This window comes from Culex quinquefasciatus, chromosome 3, assembly GCF_015732765.1.
Source record: "Culex quinquefasciatus strain JHB chromosome 3, VPISU_Cqui_1.0_pri_paternal, whole genome shotgun sequence".
Classification (NCBI taxonomy): domain Eukaryota; kingdom Metazoa; phylum Arthropoda; class Insecta; order Diptera; family Culicidae; genus Culex; species Culex quinquefasciatus.
In genome coordinates this window covers 72,410,927-72,430,566 of record NC_051863.1, presented here as the reverse complement: position 1 = coordinate 72,430,566, position 19,640 = coordinate 72,410,927, and the positions used below count along the sequence as shown (strand labels likewise).

Below are 19,640 nucleotides of genomic sequence, written 5' to 3'. Positions count from 1 at the left end.
CTAGAGAACTGCTCATATATAGTATGTATAGTATATACGTTTAAACCTACTACATTAAAAAAAAATACATCTTCTTAGTGAAAGCATTCAAAATTTTACGTGATACGTTGGAATTAAATCGAATTAAGAAAGATTTTAAAATCGTTATCGTCCATTAACGGCGATAAGATTATCGCCGATAGAATTGTCCAAATGACGATAAACTTTGTAAATTTCGTTTTCAATGAAAGCATTCGCTTTGGGACACCATTTTAGTGCAAAATTAATTACCTTGTCGAAATTGGTCACAAATTTTTCTCCTAGTTTCAGAATAATTTGATAAAAACTGCAATACCGAAAAATACCAAAATCCGGTGTCCTTTCCTAGATGATTTAAAAAAATTTAAATTGATTCAATTACCAATATTCAAAAAATTAACATTAAATCCAAATTTTGCTCATCATCCTCAAAATAAATTTCAGAGATTCAAGATAACCACAATTTGGTATTTATACCAGAAAACGGTATTATTACTCATTTCCCTTGTTATTTACTAGTGTTCGGGATGGTACTTTACTTTAAAAAGGTGAAACCAACAATTAAGGGCTAAGTGAAAGACCGAGCTCCGATTTTTGTCGTTTTGTGCTTGCTACATTTCGCTCTCCCCGCGCGCTGCTCTCTCTCTCTATTCTCTCTCGCCGTCTGCACCGTGCTGCCAGCATGGCGATAGGCATATTTTTGTGCCGCATGAACGTGATACCAATAATTATGCCGTTGATTCCATATTACTTCGGATGTAAAAATCTTCAATTATTATTTCAAGAACATTGTGAAGATTTTTGTATTCCAGTACTATAAATTATTACAAAAATATGTAAATACTTCAAAAAATCGTAAATTGTTCGAGAACTTGATTTTAATAGCAATGACCCCAAAGTTTTTGTTTGCATAATGTTTCATCAAGCGTTGGAAACATATTTCAAAAGCCATCTGAAGAGTTTTGTATTCAAATACTACAACATTTTACAAAAATGCGTAAATACAGTAAAAAACGTACATTCCCAAGTAACATTTTTCCAGGAGTTCTACAAGAGCTCTTCAAGATAGCTACAGCATAGCAGTTTGGACCGCGGTAGGATAAAATTCTCTTCAAAACTTCTTCAGGAGTTTGGAAGAGTACTTGAAGAGAGTTTTATCCTACCGCGGTCCAAACTGCTATGCTGTAGCTATCTTGAAGAGCTCTTGTAGAACTCCTGAAAAAAAATGTTACTTGGGTTGTTCAAGAACCTGATTTTTATAGCAATGATTCCCAATGTTTTTGTTTGCATAATGTTTCATCAAGCGTTGGAATCATATTTCAAAAGCAATCTGAAGAGTTTTGTATTCAAGTACTACAAAATATTACAAAAATACGTAAAATACAGTAAAATTCAAACATTGTTCTAGAATTCAACTCTTATCGTGACGGCCCCAACAGTTTGTAGTGGCAATATGTTTCCTCAAGTATTAGATACATATTTCTGAAATAATCTGAAGAGTTTTGTATTCAAGCACTACAAAATTTTACAAAAATAAATAAATTGTTCGCTCCTCACATTGTCTTGGCGTTCTCGATTACGAGATTCCTACTCGAAACTAGGTGTCAAAAGGCTTGGTTGTTGAGGCAATTGCAAACCGCTTTTACACCTTAGCTTCCATCCACCCGGAATTCGAACTTACAACCTTTGTATTATGAGTTCAACAGCCTACCAGCGACTCCATTGAGACAGGACCCACGGAGACGAATTCTACACCTGGACTGAGCTAACGACCTTACCTCCAAGTTAGACCGGGGCCAACATTTACTTCCCCGTCCAACGGAAGGCGTGACCGGGATGTCATCTGGGATCGAACCAAGGCCGACTGGGTGAGAGGCAACCACGCTTATCCCTACACCACGGTCCCGGCGAAATTTTACAAAAATACGTAAAAACAGTGAAAATCCTAAAGTACGTACTGTATGTGTGATTGATTTTTATAGCAATGACCCCAAAGTTTTTGGTTGCCTAATGTTTCATCAAGTGTTGGAAACATATTTCAAAAGCAATCTGTTTTGTATTCAAATACTACAAAATATTACAAAAATACGTAAAATATAATAAAATTAAACATTGTTCTAGAATTCGACTTTTAAAGTGACGACCCTCATAGCTTTTAGTTGCAAAATGTTTCATCAAGTATTAGATACATATTTCTAAAAAAAAACTGCTGAGTTTTTTATTCAAGTGCTATAAATTATTACAAAACAGTGTTCTTGAACTCAATTTTTATCGTGATGATTTCCACATTTTTTATTCGAGCATGTTTCTTCAAATGTTTGCAACATATTTCTAGAATAATCTGAATAGTTTTGTAATCAAGTACTACAAAATATTACAAAAATACGTAATTACAGTAAAAATCGTACATTGTTCGAAAACCTGATTTGTATGGCAATGACTCCAAAATTTTTTGGATTCAAAATGTTTCCTCAAGTGTTAGAAACATATTCCTAAAATAAATTGAAGAGTGTTGTAATCAAGTTCAACAAAAATATCGAATTTATCTTTATGAGCCCAACAGTTTTTGGTTGCAAAATGTTTCATCTAGTGTTGGAAACATATTTCTAAAACAATCTGAAGAGTTTTGTACTGAAATACTTTAAATTATAACAAAAATACGTAAAATACATAAAATTCCGAAATTGTTCTAGTACTAAAATTTTATCGCAATGATCTTTTATTGAAACATGTTTCTTCAAATGTGGGCATCATATTTTAAAAAAATCCGAAGAGTTTTGTTATCAAGTACTACAAAATATTACAAAAAAATTCAAAAATATAATAAAATTCAAACATTGTTCAAGAATTCGACTTTTATCGTGACGACCCCCAAAAATTCTATTGCAAAATGTTTCATCAAGTATTGGAAACATATTTCTGAAATTATGTGAAGAGTTTTGTATTCAAGTACTACAAATTATTAAAAATATGCAAAAATACAGAAAACAATCAAATTTCATTCTACAATTCGACAATTCTAAACAACCCTACAATACGATGATCTCCACATTATTTTATTGGAGCTTATTTTTCAAATGTTTGCAACATATTTCTAAAATATTCTGAAAAGTGTTGTATTCAAGTAATACAAAATATTAAAAAAATACGTAAATATAGTGAAAATCGTACATTGTTCGAGAACCTGATTTTTAAAGCAATGACCGCCAATGTTTTTGATTGCAAAATATTTCAACAAGTGTTGGAAACGCATTTTAAAATAATCAAATAATAAAAAATAATACAAAAATACATAAAAAACAACAAAAATCAAACATTTTCTAGAATTCATCTTTTATGGTGGAGACCCCCACAGTTTTTAGTTGCAAAATGTGTCAGCAAGTATAAGATATATATTCCTGAACAAAAAAAACTGTAAGTTTTGTATTCGAGTACTATAACTTATTACAAAACATTGTTCTAGAACTCAATTTTTATCGCGATATTTAAGAACTATAAATTGTTCCAAAAATACGAAAATACAGTAAAAGACCAAACATTGTTCAAGATCTCGATTTTTAATCGTAATTAACTCCACAATTTTTGGTTGGAATATATTTTTAAATGTTTGCAACGTATTTCCCAAGTAAAGATTTTTTTATTCTTTTCTACAATGTTTAACTCACTGAGGTATAAACATATTTTTCAACTATTTATTATTGTGGGCTGGATTAGAGATCAAAGATATATTTCTAACAACATATTAAGAAATATCTGATTTTTTTCAAATTTCTCGATAATATCAGTGAAATATCGGGAAAATCTAAATAATGGCTGAAAATTTATAGTTGGCTTCCTTATCCCAAAAAGAGTTATTCTCTACGAAATCAGCCGATTTCGACCTTTTTTTGTATTTTTTTATTTGACTCAAACTTTGTGGAGACCTTCACTATGACCAAAGATGCTATTTTGTGTCATTGGTTCTCCCATGCAAGACCCCATACAATTTTGGCAGCTGTCTGTACTAATATTTAAAAAATCTGTAACTTTTAAGTGAATTTTCTGATCAATTTGGTGTCTTCGGCAAAGTTGTAGGTTGACGACTATTAAGAAAAAAATTGATACACGGAAAAATCGCCGATTTTTTTTCACAAAAATTAGGCTGGTATAAATTTTATTTAAAGTTTTTGTCCCCCCCCCCTTCAATGTTAGCCGGAAAAATCAGGGGGCGAAAAAAATATTTTTTCAAAAAACTTCAATATTTTTATGAAAATTTAAGTTCAATTAGTTAAAATAAATTTAAAATGAATTCCCCTGCGTTTAGAATCATTTTTAGCATGTTTGGGTTGATTTAAAAATCTTTTGAATTTTTGAAAATTTTCGATGTCTACTATCGCTCAAGTTTTTTTTTTCGCTAAAATTTTTGTTTTCGTCAAATTTTACATTTTTAGAAAACTTTTATTGCAAAACAATTGAACTAGTGTAAAAGACATTTTAAAACACTTTTTCGATGCAAATGTTGAAACTATGGCAAGTTATTTTAGTATTTATATTTTTTTATTTTTTTGCCCCCCCCCCCTCGACTCTGGGCAGAGCCGAGGGACAAAAACTTTCAAAAATATTTGCATCGGCCTTAAAAGTCCCAAAAAATGTATTTTTAGATTTTCGAGAATTGATATGTTTTAGGAGACAAAAACTGCAACTTTTGAGTCATAGAGAAGTATGGTTAAAAAAATTGCCGCCCAGTTATACATTTTTGGAAAATAATAATTTTAGAAAAAATCGAATTTTATACAAAAAAAAATGACCTGATTCATTATGTAAAATTGAATTCGCAATCTAAAAGTACATCACAATTTTTTATAAAGGGCTCCGTTTTCAATATAGCCACCGAAAGTTTGATTTTAGCGAAATATTTGAAGTCTCGATTTTTAAAAACAGTGATCATGATCTCAAAATCGAAAGCATTTTGCATGAATTGTCCGTTCAAAAATGGAATGTATATATTTGAAAATCCATATCTTGGAAAGGATGTCGTTGTTTGTTGGTTTATTTGAGGTAATTTTAACCTTCTTGGTCAGTTTTTGCCTATCTCAGTAAGAATTGTTTAAATGATACAAAGTCTCGAGCAAAGTTGTAAGTTATGAAAAAGAGAGTATAGTAAAATTGTAAAACTCAAAAATAAATACTAAACTTACATAAAATAATTATTTTTTGCAAAACAAAACATTCAACAAAAAAAATCGCTAATGCTATGATATTTTGAAAACTAAAGATTGCAAAACATATGGGCAGTCGAAAAATGCATTTTAAAACCCTTTTTTCATTCAAATGTTATAACCATGGCTTGCAATTTTTTTTTTCAATTTTTTTTATTTGTTTGGCCCGATTTTGGCCAGAGTCGAGGGACATAAACTTCAAAAAATATTTGCAACGGCTTAATAAGATACAAAATGCCTTTTGGTCAAATCCTCGCAATGTTCAGTCAATACAAAAAAAAATATGAAAATCACAACTTTATAATATCAGTCGATTTTGTAAAGAATTGCTCTTATACATAATCAAAATTATTGTACAACATAACAATACAACATTTACGAGTGTAAAACATTTTACTACGGTTCAAGGTTTATTTTTTTTTCATTGCTATGACCTAAACCTTCTCAATAGAATACAGATCTTCTCAATAAAACTTACTAAAGCTACCTGAAACATTCCACCTTCATACTCCTTGATAAAGGAAGCCATTGATCTGGTTGATCTTCTTCTCTGAATTCCGAAAAGTTAGCAGTTGTTCTAGAACTTCTCAACAGAGAGTTGGTAGATGTCCTAGAACTTCTCAATAGACCATAAATCTACCCAGTGTAGGTCACTGAAGCTACGTGAAGGTGTTCCAACTTCATAGTTATTGATATAAGCAGCCATTGATCAGGTTGACCTTCATATCTGAACTCCGTAGAGTTGGTAGATGTCCTAGAGCTATTCAACAGACCATGGATCTACCCACTGTAACTCACTGAAGCTACCTGAAGATGTTCCAACTTCATAGTTATTGATATAAGCAGCCATTGATCAGGTTGACCTTCATCTCTGAACTCCGTAGAGTTGGTAGATGTCCTAGAACTATTCAACAGACCATGGATCTACCGACTGTAACTCACTGAAGCAACCTGAAGATGTTCCAACTTCATAGTTATTGATATAAGCAGCCATTGATCAGGTTGACCTTCATCTCTGAACTCCGTAGAGTTGGTAGATGTCCTAGAGCTATTCAACAGACCATGGATCTACCCACTGTAACTCACTGAAGCTACCTGAAGATGTTCCAACTTCATAGTTATTGATATAAGCAGCCATTGATCAGGTTGACCTTCATCTCTGAACTCCGTAGAGTTGGTAGATGTCCTAGAGCTATTCAACAGACCATGGATCTACCCATTGTAACTCACTGAAGCAACCTGAAGATGTTCCAACTTCATAGTTATTGATATAAGTATCCATTGATCAGGTTGACCTTCATCTCTGAACTCCGTAGAGTTGGTAGATGTCCTAGAGCTATTCAACAGACCATGGATCTACCCACTGTAACTCACTGAAGCTACCTGAAGATGTTCCAACTTCATAGTTATTGATATAAGTAGCCATTGATCAGGTTGACCTTCATCTCTGAACTCCGTAGAGTTGGTAGATGTCCTAGAGCTATTCAACAGACCATGGATCTACCCACTGTAACTCACTGAAGCTACCTGAAGATGTCCCAACTTCATAGTTATTGATATAAGCAGCCATTGATCAGGTTGACCTTCATATCTGAACTCCGTAGAGTTGGTAGATGTCCTAGAACTTCTCAACAGACCGTAGATCTACCACCAACTCACTGTAACCTCAGAAAAAAAACCTACCTGATATTTCTAAATTAAAAAAAAAATTATAAAGTTTTAAAAAGTCTTTAAAAAATGTAAAGAAAATATTCTGGCACCACTGCAAACGAACTGTCAGCACGCGAGCTCGAGACAAAATGAGAGAGTAGAATTCTGCGCGAATTTGTTTATGTTTTCGATTTTTTTTGGGAAAAAGATAACCACTCAATTATTTTACTACTAAAGTATGGCTTTATATATATCAAATTGCAGGTAATTGTCTCGACTACAAACTGTCGAGCTTAGATTTTTCAAAAACGCTTTCATTTTTTATAAAAGTTGGGAGGAAAATGAGGCAATTTTCAAGGTGTTTTAGTACCTTTTACTAAAAAGATAACCACTCAGGCTAGACTTAACCAATCAAGCTCATATTTAACCAGTAGGTGCGTAAGAATGTTGGCTACAAAATGTCGGGTCGGTTTGTTGAGAAAATGTATCGTTTTCGAGATATTTCAATTTTACTGAAAAAACTCCCAGCTGGTTCTCTTAGCCCTTAAAGGCTTGCATATTCATCAGAAACAATTTTCCAGTATTTCAGCCAGATATCAGAGCGTGTGTAATTTTGATTTTCCCAACAGTTTGTCTTTTTTTTCTCAACTGCACAATTTACCCGTTTTCGTTCACTCACACCCATTGACGAACTAAATAGATCTTCCCCCTTTGTTTGCCAAATGGAAAACCATTGTTGTGTGCGTGTGTGCTATTGTGATTCTCTCTCAAGCCTTTGTTTTGCGTTTTATTTCCGTTTATTTTGGTCAAATTTGTCTGTGCGCAGTGTCATTTTGTGGGTTTCTTTCTTTCGTTTGTCAACCTAATTATGTATATTTCTAAATTTTTAACGTCACCAAATGAATGTCGTTTTTTACAGGAAATATTCGATAATAGATTGGTAGTCTGAGCCATTTTTCTGCAGCAAACTCTTTTCAAGTGTATCATTTGTTCGCATTGGCATGTGGTTTTTTCTGTTCCAAGTGAAAATGGTCACGTCACGTCTTTTTTTTCGAAACCGCGATGTTTTCTAGACTATTTTCCAGGCGATTGATTACGATGTATCCTTTTTCCTATAGCTCTTTGACTATCTCTTTCCACTTGCTCTTAATCAGTACTACCGTATTGCGCACCTCTATCCCTTTTCTCAGTGTACGTAAAATTCTCTCTCTCTCTCTATTTCTCTAATTCACACACACTTCTTCCTCTGCTGTAGTGATAAAAAATGTTTTCAGGTTTGTTTGCGATTACACCACTTGTGGATTTCCCAATGTTTTTGATTTAGTTCATGTTTGCAAGAGATATAAGAATACACAACTCCGTGTCGCTCATTCTCATGTGGAACAATTTCGGTAGCGTTGTGTTTCCCTCAGGTTGGGTTCGCGGTAAAGTGTACCGAAGATTTCAAGGACTCGCCCGCTTTAAACATGATGACATTGGCATGATCGAACTTGTGAAACATGTTCATATATCTCAGTAGAGGCACACAAATACCGATGGTCATAACTTTGACTACTTTGACGTGTTGGTTATGTTTGTAACATAATGAACAGAACATGTTCTTTCAAAAATCAAAGATTTGATTTGGAATACATCATCAAGTTTTTGCATCATTTCGTCAGATGCAAAATTGTTTAATCTAAATATTGTTATTATTACGATATTTGAGAAAAATGGTTTCTTTCACACTTTAATGTTTAAAAAATAAGTTGGAAAGTATGGGATTCTTTAGAATGGACCCAAAAATGACCTTTTACAATAAATTTAATTTGATATTCTGAATATTTTTTTTGCGAATTATGAATATATATAAAAAAAAATCTGATGTTCAAAATCCAAAATATAACAGGTAAGACCATATAATTTTTGCACAGAATACTGCTGGCAAACGCAAAACATTAAAAAAATCCATAAACGCTTACTAGTCCCAAGAAAATTTTGATATTTTGTGAAACATTTGGGTAATTCTCTACCAACTCACGCGAAATCGGGAAAAGTGGCCCCGAACCCTCTTCGATTTGCGTGAAACTTTGTCCTAAGGGGTAACTTTTGTCCCTGATCATGAATCCGAGGTGATATCTCGTGACGGAGGGGCGGTACGACCCCTTCAATTTTTGAACATGCGAAAAAAGAGGTGTTTTTTTTTTAAATAATTTGCAGTCTCAAACGGTGATGAGATAGAAATCTGGTGTCAAAGGAACTTTTATGTAAAATTAGACGCTCGATTTGATGGCGTACTCAAAATTCCGAAAAAAAAAACGTATTTTTCATCGAAACAAACACTACCAAATTTTAGAAAAATCTGCCATTTTCCGTTACTCGATTGTAATTTTTTTTGGAAATAAATGTACATTTCGAATCTGCATTGACCCATAAAGGTAATTTTTTCATTTAGAGTTTTTTTTCATTTTAAAATTTTGTGTTTTTTTCTAACTTTGCAGTTTTATTTTTTAGAGTGTAACAATGTTCTACAAAGTTGTAAAAATTTTGATTTATAAACATAAGGGGTTTGCTTATATACATCACGAGTTACCCGGTTTTATAAAAAAAAGTTTAGAAAAAGTTACTTTTTGCGTTTCTCTTTGTTCCGTCGTCCTTGTCTGTCGCGGGTGACATGAACGGCCATGATCAACGACGACCAACTTTTTCAAAATTTTTTTTTTCAGTAGAATCGCGATAACTCGTGATGTTTATAAGCAAACTCCTTACAACTTTGTAGAACATTGAAATACTCTAAAAAATAACCCTGCAAAGTTACAAAAAACACGAAATTTTAAAATGAAAAATTTTGTTCTAAATGAAAAAATGACCCTTCTGGGTCAATGTAGATTCGAAAAGTACATTAAATTTCCCTTAAAATGACATGTTCCAAAACTTTTTACGAGTTACGGAAAATGGCAGAAAACTTTTTTAGTGTTTTATCAATGAAAAAAAAAAACGTTTTTTTTCTGAATTCTGAGTACGCCATCAAATCGGGCGTCCAATTTTATACAAAAATTTCTTTGACACCAAATTTCTATCTCATCGCCGTTATTGACCGTATTCAAAAACACCTCTTTTTTCGCATGTTCAAAAATTGAAGGGGTCGTACCGCCCCTCCGTCAAGAGATATCAAAAAACGGACCTCGGATTCGTGATCAGGGACAAAAGTTACCCCTTAGGACAAAGTTTCACGCAAATCGAAGAGGGTCGGTCCAACTTTTCCCGATTTCGTGTAAGTTGGTAGAGGATTACCCATTAGAGCATTTCCAGCTCAAATCAGGAATTTTTCTGGTACTTTTGTACCCGACCCTCTCCGATTTCAATGAAACTGTTTAGACATGTTATCCTAGGACTATATAAGCCTTTTTTATGTATATGGAGCCAATTGTGCTCGAATATGACATTTGAGAAAGGCGTAAGTTATTCAAATATTTTTGTATTTTGTAATTTAAAAATTACTGTAACTCAAAGCCGTTGCATCGTATCAAAAACTGGTCTATGACAAACTTGTGGGAAATTGGACGGGTTTTCTGAAAAAATTCTCTGAAATAAAAATACACGCCACTTCCATGAGATTTTTGAATTTTTAAGTTTAAAAGTAACATTTGAAGGTGATGTCACGATTATTTTTCGTTCAAAATTTTTGAGGAAATAGCATAAAATGTTACCAAAAGACTCACGAAAAATGCAGGATGTCTCTCCCAAAAAAATATAAAAAAAAAAATTACTAAAACTGCTTTTTTAAAAAGTGGTATAACCGTCAAAATTTTGAAAAACCGATAGGTAGTGGGAATCAATTCCCCTGACAATTTTACATAAAAATCTTCATATTGGCCATTGTCCTATGTCCAATCCTTGTAAAGATACAGCGGTTTTAAAAACATTTTTTTTGAAAATAATATGTTTTTTAGTGGTTTTTGGCCATTTCTAAATGACAGACTTGATTTTTCAGTCTCGTAAATATTTTTACCAGAAAGCTCGTCCAATTTCCCATAAGTTTGCCTTGAACAGCCTTGAATTTGACTCGTTTTAATATTTACGTAAGCTTATTTACTATTCAGGTTTCTACAGTACTGAAAAAAAAAATCGATTCTCAGTTATGAGCAATGTATTTAAGGTCATATCTGTAAGCTCATACATCCAATTAAAATGCTGTTAAAGGCAAACTTATAGGAAATTGGACGAGCTTTTCGGTAAAAATATTTTCGAGACTTAAAAATTAAGTCTGTCATTTAGAAATTGCAATAAACCATTAAAAACCTATTTTTCAACATTGTTACATTTTAGGCCATTTTCTCAAAAATTTTAACGAAAAAAATCGTGACAAAAAAAAAGCAAAGCAATCCACTTTAACGACCCCCGGGTCTTTTGTGGGCTCTGTTGCAAGTTTCTGCTCATTTCTAGGCGTCCGAAGGTTATGTGTGGTGAGTCACCCGAAATCTCTTTTACGCAATTGGACCGATGTTTGAATTCCCCATCCGATAGAAGGCCAGGAGGATAAGGCGGGAATCGAACCCGCGCCCCATAGCAACCTAGGGATCGGCAGCCGAAGCCGCCGTGCCACGAGGCCCTCAAAAAATCGTGACATTACCTTCAAATTTTACCTTTAAATTTAAAAATTGAAAAATCTCATGGAGGTGGCGTGTATTTTTCTTTCAGTTTATTTTTTTCAGAAAGCCCGTCCAATTTCCTACAAGTTTGTCTTACACCAGTTTTTGATACGACGCAACGGCTTTGAGTTACAGTAATTTTTAAATTACAAAATACAAAAATATTTGAATAACTTACGCCAATCTCAAATGTCATTTTCGAGCACAATTGGCTCCATATATACAAAAATGGCTGATATAGGCCTAGGATAACATGAACCAGAAAAATTCCTGATTTGAGCTGGAATTGCTCATTATCGAAACAATTTTGAAACAACCAAAAAAATGTCGCTTTGTGTAGACTTTCAATGTGGATTTTCCATCTGGCACCTGTCCTAGGGACAAAGATGGAATTAAAAAATAGTCATTATGACACGATTTACAAAGTATTTGCGTCAATACAAGCACAAAAATCGTGAACAAGTGTTCCAACTGAACAACTTGTTCGTGGTGCCGAGTACCATGAACGCCTGATTTTTCTCGGTGTATTAGATTATGTATTCTATTCTGATTCATGAAATGTTTAAGCTGATTGAGAGAATTTGGCTGTCAAAAATTTAGTAGACATTTATGCGTTTATAGACAAGGAAGTTGGAATATTTTTTGTCGTATTTTTGGTACCGACTAAATAAAAAAATCCTTTGGATTAGGTTGCTTTTGTAACTGTGTACCATCAACATGACTCGCACTGATTTAAAAAAAAAGCAATCTTTAGAAGTAATCACTGTGATGTTACTTAGACGACTACATTAAGATTGAAAGCAACGTGTTAAGAAGAATCAGTTTCTGACTCATATTTTTGCTTAGAACAATCTTTTGCAGGTCAAATTAGGGATTTTGAAGAACATGTTTATTTTGGTTTCATTTGATTTCGATTCAGTTGGTTTATTTTTGGTTCAGTGCAGTTTTAGATCTTCCTTATAGAAAGATTTACAGTAGTTTGCTATGAGTTTCTGATGTTGTTTATGATTTTGACTCGATATAAACCCCCTAATACATTACCAATCCAAAAATGTTGAGCGTTGTTCGCTTTCGACCCTTTTTACAGCCGGGCACCAAAAACAGTATTTTGATAATCACTCTCGACTGAATCCAAGCCTAACCGATTACCGTGCAAGAAAGCTGGATGTACAACAAAGAAATAGCTATAATAGGACGAACCACAACCGGTACCAAAGTCAACAGTCTCATTTCCATAGCCAGCAGCCACTACCCCAGGTAGTGGTTGCCGATAGCACCATTACTTCTTCGGCGTACGATAACAATAATCATCACCACCACAGTAGTAGCCATCATCAGCATAGTCACCAGTCAGTGCCGCAGTCCCATCAAGTTCATAATAGCCAATATCAGTATCAGCAACAGCAACAACAGAACAGCCGGTACAGCTCGAGTCCTGCCGTGGTCGGCGGCAATGAGCAGCCGGATCCGTACTGGGACGAGCCAACCGACAGCCGACGATTCACCGAGCGAAGAAAGAAAACGGTGAGATTCGATGGGCAGGAGTCCGCCGACGACTGGGGCCGGTGGGAGTCGGAACGGCAGGGCAGCCAGGACTCGGCCACCAAGGATTCTGGTATCGATACCAGCAGCACATTCACGAGTAGCGAAGATTCGAACCGCGGCGATGGCCCCAAGGTACCCTTTAGAACAGTAAACAAATAACCCCTCTCATTATTGAAACCATTTACCGACACATAAAGAAATTACACACACATACACCTACACGCCAACACACACACACAAACGAATCTCTTTTCAACAAGCTTTATTACACACTGATTTACACTGGTTCTACTTACTTTTATCTAACTCTTTGGTTAAATTTTCCAAACTCTAGCTTTCTTTGTTTTAAAACTCTCATTTGCATGAATGGTGTTGCTTTTGCATGTGCTTCCGTAACTTTTTACGCACCTTAGTAAGAGTGATGGCTTCGAGAGATTCATTCTAATTGTATCTCACTTTACTATATTCCCAATGGATTTTTCGAAAAAGCGTGATTAATATAAAAAAATAAGCTCGTGGTTATATTATTCTTCTAAACAACAAGCACTCGTGATGCTAGTTTATGGTTATTTCTAAGTAATGAAAAAAAAGTAATACATCAATCAATATCACCACTTGACAGGTCTCCGTGATAAACTCGTTGATCGTATATTTTCGGGATGATGGGGTCACCGCAATATAACAAACAACTATTGTTTAATCACATGGTTCAAAATCAATCATTTTGCCGTCCAATACCTCAGTGACATACTAAACCTAAAACCCAAATATTAGCCTAGTTGGTTACAAATTTAAGTCAAATTAATTTTTTTTGTGGATTAGATTTATATAATTCAAAATAGCTTCAAAATATGTTGATTTTGCATCATTCGTTTTCCATACAAGTCTCCATACAATGTTTGGGGCTGGTCATACAAAATGGGTATGGTAATGTATGAAATTCTGATTTATTATAACTAAAAGTTAAATTCTCAAAAGAGGTATTTTTTAATTTTAGATTTTTTTTGCTATGTTTAAAATAAAATTCATATTTTTAACCACAGTAATGCGGAAAAATTTGATTCAAAAGATATACAATTTTGAAAAAAAAAACAGAAAATATCGAAAACGTCGACAAAAAAATGATTAACAATCATTGTTAAAGCAAAATCTAATTATAACTGAAGTTAACTTGTTAACAAAATAAAAAATTTCAGGTGAAATAGTTGAAATGTCAGATTTTTTTACTGAAATTCGTTTAAATTAGTTTTGTTTAAAACATTTTTGAACAATATTTTATTTAAAAGTGTATTCGAAGCAAAAATTAAATGTTTTTACAATTTATATGAAATTTGTAAAACTGTAAATGCCTGTAAAACTGGAGGGCTTTTGTTTATTTTATTTGGTTAACCGCGGTGGATTTTCTTGAAATAATTCGAACTATCAAATCCACCAAAGCATCTACCGGTGGATACTTTTCTACCACAGATTTTTGTGCGATCAATGTGGTAGATGCTTTGATGGATTTTTGACAGTTGAGCAATTCTCTACAAAACCGGCCGATTTCGACCATTTTTATTTTTTGTATTTTTTGATTTGGCTCAAACTTTGTGGGGGCCTTCCCTATGACCAAAGAAGCCATTTTGCATCATTAGTTTGTCCATATAAATTTCCATACAAATTTGGCAGCTGTTCATACAAAAATGGTACGTATATATTCGAAAATCTGTAACTTTTGAAGGAATTTTTTGATCAATTTGGTGTCTTCGGCAAAGTTGTAGGTATTGTTAAGGAATATTTAGAAAAAAATAGGTACACGGAAAAAACATTTTCCCGATTTTTTTATTAACTTTTTTTTCACAAAAACTCAAATTCCCAAAATACGTATTTTTTGATTTTCGAAATTTTTTGATATGTTTTAGGGGACAAAAATCCGCAACTTTTGAGCTATAGAGAAACATGGTCAAAAAATCTGCCGCCGAGTTATGATTTTTTGAAAAACTGGTGATTTTTGGAAAAAATCGAAATTTCATACATAAAATTTTTTGACCTCATTTTTTTATGCAAAATTGAATTTGCAATCGAAAATTACTTTACAGATTTTTCGATAAAGGGCTCCGTTTTCAAGATATAGCCACCGAAAGTTTGATTTCAGTGAAATATTTGCAGTTTTTCAATTTTTAAAAATAGTGACCATGAGTGACCATTTCTAAAAATATTTTTTTTGAAAAGTTCAGAAAATTTGCTATAAAATTGTCTAAGAGACATTGAAGATTGGACCTCTGGTTGCTGAGATACAGCGGCTTAAAGAAAAAGAAACACGAAAACTGAAGTTTTCTAAGTCTCACCCAAACAGCCCACCATTTTCTAATGACGATATCTCAGCAATTAATGGTCCGATTTTCAATGTTAATACATGAAACATTCGTGTTCAGACTAACATTTTAAAAGGGCCAAACATTGAATATTATGTCCATTAAAAATGCTAGTATTGATTTAATTTTTTTCAAAATATTTTTTTCGAAAAGATCGGAAAATTTCACGAATGTTTCATGTATTAACATTGAAAATCGGACGATTAATTGCTGAGATATCGTCATTAGAAAATGGTGGGCTGTTTGGGTGAGACTTAGAAAACTTCAATTTTCGTGTTTCTTTTTCTTTAAGCCGCTGTATCTCAGCAACCAGAGGTCCAATCTTCAATGTCTCTTAGACAATTTTATAGCAAATTTTCTGAACTTTTCAAAAAATATATTTTTAGAAATGGTCACTCATGGTCACTATTTTTAAAAATTGAAAAACTGCAAATATTTCGCTGAAATCAAACTTTCGGTGGCTATATCTTGAAAACGGGGCCCTTTATCGAAAAATCTGTAAAGTAATTTTCAATTGCAAATTCAATTTTGCATAAAAAGTGAGGTCAAAAATTTTATGTATGAAATTTCGATTTTTCCAAAATCACCAGTTTTTCAAAAAATCATAACTCGGCGGCAGATTTTTTGACCATGTTTCTCTATAGCTCAAAAGTTGCGGATTTTTGTACCCTAAAACATATCAAAAAATCTCGAAAATCAAAAAATACGTATTTTGGGAATTTGAGTATTTGTGAAAAAAAAGTTAATAAAAAAATCTGGAAATTTTTTTTTCCGTGTACCTATTTTTTTCTAAATAGTCCTTAACAATACCTACAACTTTGCCGAAGACACCAAATTGATCAAAAAATTCCTTCAAAAGTTACAGATTTTCGAATATATACGTACCATTTTGTATGAACAGCTGCCAAATTTGTATGGAAATTTATATGGACAAACTAATGATGCAAAATGGCTTCTTTGGTCATAGGGAAGGCCCCCACAAAGTTTGAGCCAAATCAAAAAATACAAATAAAATCCATTTCCGGTTTTGGTAGAGAATTGCTCAGTTCGAATTATTTCAAGAAAATCCACCGCAGTTAACCAAATCAAATTAACAAAAGCCCTTGGAGATTCTTTTAATGTATGTTCCAAAAACATACTATTTATTGTTTACAAACTTGTTTTATTTTATTCTTGTGGAAAATTGTCCAAATAATTCGATTCCGATTCAAAATCATGTTCGTTGAGACAACCATCACACTTTGAGAAGATTTGAATATTTTTATTCATAAACATTTTCTAACTAACTTTATAATCTTTAAAAAATGTTATTAAATGTTTTTCTTGAGGTACTTTGGTACTTTCTATATCGCGGTTAGTATGATTCTACACAGAAAAAAATCATGGTAATATTACATCTGAGAAGGGTGTAATTTTACCTCTGAAAATGTGTAATTTAACCACTATTCTCGTGTAATGTCGCATTTTCAGTCTAAATTGAGGTAAAATTACATCATGAAAGAGATAATATTCACCCTTCAAAAATTACACCTTCCAAATTTACACAATGTTTTACTGTGGATACTATTACGTACGTATTTAATTTGTACTCTTCATTTTGCGGAAAAATCTCAAACCTATCAAAGTCACCCCGGCCAGCAATGTCACCTCGTTTTACGGTACAGAAAATCTCCACAAAAAGAGGATGATTTAAAAAAAAGTTGTCCGATCAGGCCCAAAATTCCTTGTCCAAAATAATTCGACCCGTTATTGTCAATGTGATTTGGGTTAACCGCGATAGATTTTCATGAAATAATTCAGCTTTTTTGTTTGATCAAAGTGGTAGATGCCATGGTGATTTTTTGACAATTCGAATTATTTCAAGAAAATTCGAAATTGGTTTAACAATACAGCTCCGTAAAAATGGTAATTTTCGATATTTTTTTTTTTGAAAAACCACATTTAAAAAAATCATTACTCCGTGGCATTTTAACGGAATTTTGCCCCTTTTGGACGCATATGAAAGGTAATTGACTTTTAGAGAAAAATAATGTGGAGTTTAAATCTAGACTACACAGAAAAAAATGATGGTAATATTCATCAGGAAATGGTGACAGATTTTGTGGCAAAATGAATGATAAATTTTACCCCAGAAAATGATGAATATTCATCAGTTTTTGATGAATATTCATCAGGTTCACATTTTTACACATTTTTTATGTAATATTACACAAATAAAGAGGTAATAATCAACCTACCAAATTTTCAACATTCCAAAATTCAACTTTTTTTTTCTGTGTAGAATTTGGAAAGGCCGTATGAAAATTTGAAATGCGGTTTTGGAGGTCTCGGGACCAATTAGCCTATGTCCGAAAATATGTTTATCGGATTCCACTGACAATTCTACATAGTATATCTCAAAATGGTGAAGTTTCGGTAATTTATAGGATTACGAGTAGGGTGGTCCAAATCCGGGCTTTCTTGGGGCTACCACCTTAAATTCGACTTTTTAGCAAAAAAAAACCTTAAAATATAGTGTCTTCGCGAAAGTTGTTCAAAATTTAGTGAAGGTCCTACATTAGAGAATTGATGAAGATTGGACGGCTATTGCGCCCTATACAGGTAAAAAACCGAAACAGTTCTGGAGTTTTTTTTTGAAAAGATCCAATAAACCAAATTTTCAGTTTTGCTTTTTGGGTGTTTTTTAATACCCCTGACTCAAGGCGGTTTCAAAAACACCCAAAAAGCAAAAACTGGAAATTTGGTTTATTGGACCTCTTCAAAAAAAACTCCAGAGTTGCTTTTCTCCATATACAATCTTCAATCGAGTTGAAGAAGGGGTTCCAGTGGTCAGAATGAGCCCAAATTTGGGATTTAGCCTAGTGATAGATTAATCTATGATTTCAGGAGGTAGCACCGAGAAAGCCCGGATTTGAACCACCCTTATTTCGAGGTATGGTTTTTTGAAAATAAAATTGGAGTTTTCTACGTGTTGTTTTCATGGGGAATTGCTGAATGCAAAGCTGGGGAATTTTGCGATTTCATGTGACGTTAGTTGACAGACGACTTATGAACTAATATACATACATGTTATAAATTAGGATGTGTAGCATTTAGATCCGAAAATCATACGTAACTTTTTATGCAAACTTTAAAACAGGGGTGCTCAAAGTTATTGGAGGCCGGGCCAAATTTCAAGCTCAAATGAGCTTGCGGGCCAAATAAGATATTTATAAAAAATATATTACGTTATTTTAATTCATAAGACTAGGAAATACATCCTTCAGCTGAAGTTTTTTTTTAATTTGTGGTATTTTCAACTTTTCGTTAGTTCGTTAATAGAAAACACAAGATGACAGTTTTCTATACGTATTGTTGATTTTATTGTTTAAGGTATTTGAAAAAAATGTTTTTAGCAGAATGTACTTCTGTTCTCATTAATTATTTCATTTTTTTTTATTTAGAAAATGTTGGCAAGTAATCTGCGTAACTTATGTAACGGCGTTAATTTATCTTTAAATTAAGGCCGTTGCAAATATTTATCAAAGTCAGCCTGAAAAATCAGGGGGCAGAAAAATGTTTTCGAAAAACTACAAAACTTTAATGAAAATTAATGTTTAATCAACTGATAACCAGTAAAAATGTATTTTCCTGCGTTTATAATCATATTTAGCATGGAGATTATCCTTTGAAAACATTTTAAAATTTCATAAAATACTAATGTACAGTCTCACAAAAAGTTTTTTTTTTTCGCGAAAAAAAAAATCCGTCAATACATAGATATTTTGAAAACTAATGATTGGAAACTGGACAACTGGACGAGTGTAAAATGCATTTTAAAACACTTTCTTCATCCAAATGTTGAAACCTTGGCATGTAATTTCAATTATTTTTTTTTGCCCTCCCCTCGACTTTGGTCAGAGCCGAGGGACATAAACTTCAAAAAATATTTGCAACGGCCTATGTGTGACTAATAAAAAATTGTTGAGAGCTAGACTTTCAACATTTCAACGAAAAAAATGTTAAAAAATGTTTGAGGCGCCCGTAAAGTTGAATTGAAGTTTTTTTATTTTTCAAAAAATATAAGATTCGGCAAAAAAACATTTTAGCAAAAAACATTAATTCATCGAAAATTCACTAAAATTCATTTTTTTCATAAACCAGAACATGCTCAGAAAGATTCTAAACGCAGAGGAATGCATTTTCAATTGATTTCAGCTGATTGCACTCATATTTTGATGGATATTTTGAAAAAATATATTTAC

The 19,640-nt window shown here is 33.0% G+C and overlaps 1 protein-coding gene across 7 annotated transcripts in view; it reads left to right on the top strand.

The window, feature by feature from the left end:
• LOC6050348 (regulating synaptic membrane exocytosis protein 1) overlaps positions 1 to 19,640 on the top strand; it is a 115,033-nt gene that overhangs the window by 57,704 nt on the left and 37,689 nt on the right. For all 7 annotated transcript variants that reach the window (XR_005278607.1, XR_005278603.1, XR_005278602.1 and 4 more), the window contains exon 8: positions 12,585 to 13,174. Coding sequence is in view for 1 of the 7 variants with exons in the window: in XM_038263939.1 (XP_038119867.1) it covers positions 12,585 to 13,174 (590 nt within the window). In the remaining 6 variants the exon portion in view is untranslated. The remainder of the gene's footprint in view (positions 1 to 12,584; positions 13,175 to 19,640) is intronic.